The sequence below is a fragment of the Sinocyclocheilus anshuiensis genome, unplaced genomic scaffold, assembly GCF_001515605.1.
Source record: "Sinocyclocheilus anshuiensis isolate Anshui unplaced genomic scaffold, SAMN03320099.WGS_v1.1 scaffold1761, whole genome shotgun sequence".
NCBI lineage: Eukaryota > Metazoa > Chordata > Actinopteri > Cypriniformes > Cyprinidae > Sinocyclocheilus > Sinocyclocheilus anshuiensis.
In genome coordinates this window covers 250,141-256,411 of record NW_015538073.1, presented here as the reverse complement: position 1 = coordinate 256,411, position 6,271 = coordinate 250,141, and the positions used below count along the sequence as shown (strand labels likewise).

General features: G+C 35.8%; 1 protein-coding gene across 1 annotated transcript in view; it reads right to left on the bottom strand.

The window, feature by feature from the left end:
- LOC107683618 (methionine--tRNA ligase, cytoplasmic-like) overlaps positions 1-6,271 on the bottom strand; it is a 39,465-nt gene that overhangs the window by 21,581 nt on the left and 11,613 nt on the right. The window contains exon 6 of the mRNA XM_016479686.1: positions 5,894-6,025. Within this exon, the coding sequence (XP_016335172.1) occupies positions 5,894-6,025 (132 nt within the window). The remainder of the gene's footprint in view (positions 1-5,893; positions 6,026-6,271) is intronic.

Here is a 6,271-nt window from a genome sequence, read left to right as displayed (position 1 = left end):
GTCTCACAAACATCTAAAGAACATCTCACGAACATCTCAAACATCTCAAATGTCTCACAAACATCTAAAGAACATCTCACGAACATCTCAAACATCTCAAATGTCTCACAAACATCTAAAGAACATCTCACAAACATCTCAAATGTCTCACAAACATCTAAAGAACATCTCACAAACATCTCAAATGTCTCACAAACATCTAAAGAACATCTAGTGAACATCTCACAAACATCTCGCAAACTTCTTGTGAACATCTCACAAATGTCTCACATACATCTAAAGAACATCTAGTGAACATCTCACAAAAATCTCGCGAACATCTCAAACGTCTCACAAACATCTAAAGAACATCTAGTGAACATCTAGTGAACGTCACAAACATCCCATGAACATCGCATTAACATCTCATCAATGTCTCACAAACATCTTGCAAACATCTCACAAATGTCTCGTGAAAAACAGAACAAATCAAAAACATGTCGAGGTCATATAAACATCAAAAAAGAAAATATATTTTGCATAAAGAAAATAAAGTGCATTTTAGCTTAAAGGGGTCATATGATGCGATTTCAAGTTTTCCTTCAAACGTCTCACATACATCTAAAGAACATCTAGTGAACATCTCACAAACGTCTCGCAAACATCTCGCAAACTTCTTGTGAACATCTCACAAACGTCTCACATACATCTAAAGAACATCTAGTGAACATCTCACAAACGTCTCGCAAACATCTAAAGAACATCTCACGAACATCTCACAAACATCTCAAATGTCTCACAAACATCTAAAGAACATCTCACAAACATCTCAAATGTCTCACAAACATCTAAAGAACATCTAGTGAACATCTCACAAACGTCTCGCAAACATCTCGCAAACTTCTTGTGAACATCTCACAAACGTCTCACATACATCTAAAGAACATCTAGTGAACATCTCACAAACATCTCGCGAACATCTCAAATGTCTCACAAACATCTAAAGAACATCTCACAAACGTCTCACAAACATCTAAAGAACATCTCACACGACTAGAAATCAGTGGTTAAGTTGTATTTACAACACTGTTCCAGAACAGTTCAACCAAAATATTCAGATGTGTGCAGCGCATTTTACGGAAGACTGTAAATGCCGTCTGTGCACGCATTGCACAAAGGCTGTTTCTATAAAGTGGAGTAATTCCAACTTTGCAAGGACAGTCTGGCGCTTCTGACTCACAGCCTGTAAGTATGTTTTCACATTTAAAGAATTTGCCACTGATGATTCAAACGTGAGTTTTGAGCAGTGTAGAGTAGGCTTGTTGTTTGTCATTTCTCCGATCACAAATGCAGACATGGTTTTATGTTTACGCGGCGCGATGCAAGGCAACGCAACGCGTAAAAAGACAGTATAAGTCATTATAATGAATGGATGAATGAATGCTGCATTTATATAACGCTTTATTGTGTATTGTTGTACACCCAAAGCGCTTTACAATCATGTGGGGGGGTCTCTCCCCCTCGCTCTCTCTAATAATCCGTAATTATGTCCCCACTGGATGCAACGAATGCCTCGTTTATAATGGGTTTTAATGTTTTTGTCTCATCGCTCCGGGACACGGCATCACAGTATGTAACATTTCCGTCACACGCTTGAGGTATTCGGCCAATCACAACGCACTGGATAGCTGGCCAATCAGAGCACACCTCGCTTTTCAGACCGATGAGCTTTGTAAAAATCGACGCGTTTCAGAAAGGTGGGGCATAGAGGAGAAACAATAATGTACAGTATGTGGAAAATAATGTGTTTTTTGAACCTTAAACCGCATAAACACATTGCATTACACCAAATACACAAAATAATGTTCTTTTTAGCAGCATCATATGACCCCTTTAATGTTGACTTTATTTACATTATAAATAAGCATCTAATCTTCCATTTAACCCCCAAATTCTATAAAACATTATGAATCTCACAAAACCCTGTCATGAACATGTCCAGGTCATATTTCACATCAAAAAGAAATAAATAATAAACAACATTTTGCATAAAGAAAATTAAGCATATTTTAGGACTATGGTGATATTATTTGCATGACAATTGATCAAAATTTATTATTTTAGGGGGAATAATGACCTGGATGTGCAGGTTTTGTAAGATTCATTCAATTTATTTTTATGAGGGTTAGACTGAGGATGAGGTGCTTAATTTTAATAATTATAATTAATCATTAAGGATCTAAACTAAGGTAAATAATTTATGCAAAATAACCCTAATTGAATCGCGATTTGTTTAGCATCTCAACCGATCTGAATAGTCACATATTTGAATTGATTTTCACTCGCGGTTAATCGTTACATCCCTAGTACATGACCTCAATAATTTTTGGTGACGCAATATATATCCCATTATATTTACTTAAAAATTTATGTCACCATGTTTTTTGCATTCCACTTGCGCTTGTGTCTTTTGCAGCTTTTTGTACATAACGTGGTGTAGTCATGATCAGTGTTGGGGAAAGTTACTTTAAAAGTAATGCATTACAATGTTGCGTTACTCCCTAAAAAGTAACTAATTACGTTACTTAGTAAAATAACTGCTTTCTATGTGAATATCTGTTAAACTGTAATTTATTTCTGTGATCAAAGCTGAATTTTCAGTCTTCAGTGTCACATGATCTTCAGAAATCATTATAATATGCTGATTTGCTGCTCAAGAAACAATTAATATTATTATTATTATTATTATTATTATCAATATTTAAAACACTGAGTAAATTTTTCCAGGATTCTTTGATGAATAGTAAGATCAGCATTCATCTGAAATAAAAAGCTTTTGTATATACACTCTACCATTCAAAAGCTTGGAGTCAGTATTTTTGGGGGGGGGGGGCGAATTATATAAATTAATACTTTTATTTAGCAAGGATCCTTTAAATTTATCAAAAGTGATGATAAAGACATTTATAATGTTACAAAAGATTTCCATTTCGGATAAATGTTGCTTTGAAAATCACAGGAATAAATTACATTTTAAAGTATATTCAAATAGAAAGTTATTTTAAATAATAAAAATATTTCAAAATGTTACTGTTTTTGCTGTACTTTGGATCAAATAAATGCAGGCTTGGTGAGCAGAAGAGACTTCTTTAAAAACATTAAAAACCTTACGGTTCAAAAACTTTTGACTGGTAGTGTATATTTATATATAATATAATATATTTAATACACCAATTTAATATCAAAATTATGAAAAAGTTGTTTAAATCAATGATTCAACGACTCACTAATACTTCAATTTAATATTAAAATTATGAAAAAGTTGTTTGAATCAATGATTCAACGACTCACTCATAAACCTACTGGATGAATCAGCGTTTTTGAATGATTCTCTTGAATAAATGATTCATTCAATTATACATTTTTAAGTCACTTTTCGCCACCACCTAGTGGCGAAACAATGCAATCGATACAAACGTTATGTGGCATTTACTTTCAAACGCGGATTTGCTCTATTTTGGTCGCGCTACCATAGACATCAATGTTTATATCTGAATTATAAACTTTCATCCCAGTATTTCTGGGATAATATGAATGACTGTACGACAGAAATAATACTGTGTAGTCGAAAAGACTGTTTGTGAAGCTGTTTCTTAACCAAACATGGTAACTGCTCTCTGTGTCAGCGACAGTGCGAACGCAGGTTTGAATGATCCGGTAAGACTTTGTCAAAAGTTTAATAGACACGGGAGAATCGTTGTCATTTAGAAATCTATTGTGTGCTGCGCATTTTACTGAGGACAGCTTCCACATCACGAGTGAGTACAGTGCCGGATTCACCCAAAAGCTTTTGTTGAAAGACGGAGCAAGGGGCGTGGCAGTACTGAAACACCGTCTAAGCTGTTCGCCAATCACAACGCACTGGAGACAGCTGACCAATCACAACACATTTTGTTTTTCAGAAGGCGGACCTTCATCAAAGCCGGAACTAATCGAGCCGTTTGTGCCAGGATGGGGAGAAAGGTATTTTAATAATGTAAATTATGTGAAAAACAATGCGTTTTTCGAACCACCAAGCATGAGAGCATGTTCTAGTACACCCCCAAAACAAAATCAAGACTTTGTAAAAGAGCATAATAGGACCCCTTTAATAAAATGGGATTAGATACATTTGTGTTATTTAACATTACTGCAGGTTTGCGTCATATTCTGAGTTTGCATTTCACGGTTTTAATTCATTTTGATGAATACTAAATCTGTTTTTTGCGAGTGGGATGAATTAATGCACATTCACATTTAGTCTAGAACTACATCATGTTCACACAGCGCACACAACTCCTCTGCACTTCCGATTTCTCCCAATATGGGGACAGGAGAGCTTTCAATCAATAAATGGGAAAACAAAGTAACTGGCATTACTTTTTTGAAAAAGTAACTCAGATATTTTCTTTTAAATTAAAAAGTAATGTGTTACTTTGCTAGTTACTTAAAAAAAGTAATCTGATTATGTAACAAGTTACTTGTAATGCGTTAACCCCAACACTGGTCATGAGGTGCTAGTTCAAATTTAAAAACTGCTTCTACAAACAAAGTTTCATCTGCAGATATGGCCTTGGTTAGGGATCTGTGTCTTTGTGCATACGGACATCTGACTGCTTAGTGATTGTGTTTTTCAGCAATAGTGTGCACCCTTAATTTACAGAGAAAAGAAGGTCAGGGGAAAATCTGTAGATGGAAAGATCTCCGTACAAGTTCTTTGTGCATTTTTCTTTTTTTCTACTTTGCACTTTTTGTTAGAAACTATTTGTTCAGGTTTTTTAAGGTATCTAATATTTTGATACTTAATTTCTATGATCTAAATATTCTTAAAAATTAAAAGTTTGTCATTTGGAAGTGTGTAGGCCTTCTTGCATTATTATGCCGTTACATTATGATTATATATTCAGTGGCATAAAATGGTCTTTAAAATGACAATAATATCGCTGTAATATATAATGATAACTTTTTGATGTGCGATATATTGCCCCAGAAATATTGTGACAGGTCTAGTTATTAGGGTTTTTGTCACTGTTTATCATTTAGGACAGTAAACTATGAAAGCCCACCAGTGAATAAAAAGCACGCTGTTTTAGTCCATGTTGCTTTAAATGCTAATGAGCTCTGCTGACTCCGCCCCTCTCTTCCGTGGGGTGACGAGCAGACTGCAACTTCAGCCGCGAAACTGGCTAATTAGCACGTTATTAGGAAAGGCGATTTGCAAAGATTAATTAAAAACCCTTATACTCACTTCTTCTGTAGATGAAGCTGGATCACGAATGATTCGTGCGAACTTAAACGCATTTAGATCGGGGATCGGCGCATTCCCTTAAAAAACGAAAGTAACGTTAATCCTCTGCGTCTTGGAGTAAATGACGACTGCTATGCTCATTATTACATCCAACAACAAAACACCTCAATTGCTTAATCCTCCTCAATCGGAGATGTTCTTGTCTTCCTCTGCACCGGAGTCGACACAATGGCGGACTGATGACAGCTCACTCAGGGCGGAGCTAAGGTAAGACAGACCTGTCACTCAACTATCGTGGGAGGGGCCTGTGCAGAACTAGGTCATTCTGACAGGAATCTCAGAACAGCCTGATTTGAGAAAGGGGATTTTAAAATAGGGATTTTTATCATTATAGGGTGGATGTGTACACACACATTTATGTTCAAACAACAACAAAAGTGAATTTTGCATCCGATGACCCCTTAAAGGCTGTATTTTGTGATGACAATCAGCTGACTGTATGCATTGTTATACTGTTATCCCTTATACGTTCTCATGAGTTTATTGTATGTATTCTGAGTGCTGTAGGAAGCTCAGTCTCAGGCCGCAGAGACACAGATGTGTGTGTTTATGATGAACTGGACTCACTGCAGTAAGGAACGGTGTGTTTTTCTTGCTCAGACTCTGTTCCAGCCAGTTCAGTGGCTCCTTCATCACAGCGGCCGCTTCGACATGTTTCCCCTGCAGCGCCACCATGTGGAGAGACTGCAGCACTGCCGGCTGAACACACACACACACACACATTATAAATCAATGTCTTTCTACAGCAACACTCAAACAAATACTTACATTCAAGATTTATGTATTGGAATTGCATATAAAACTCCCATTCATTTGGATTACACAGTTTTAATAAATAAACTAATAAACATAATGTGATGTATATTTTGTCAGTCAAAATCAATAAAACAGGTCAGATTTCTGTAATAGTACTAATAAACTAAATGTGTTTTAATATACACAATA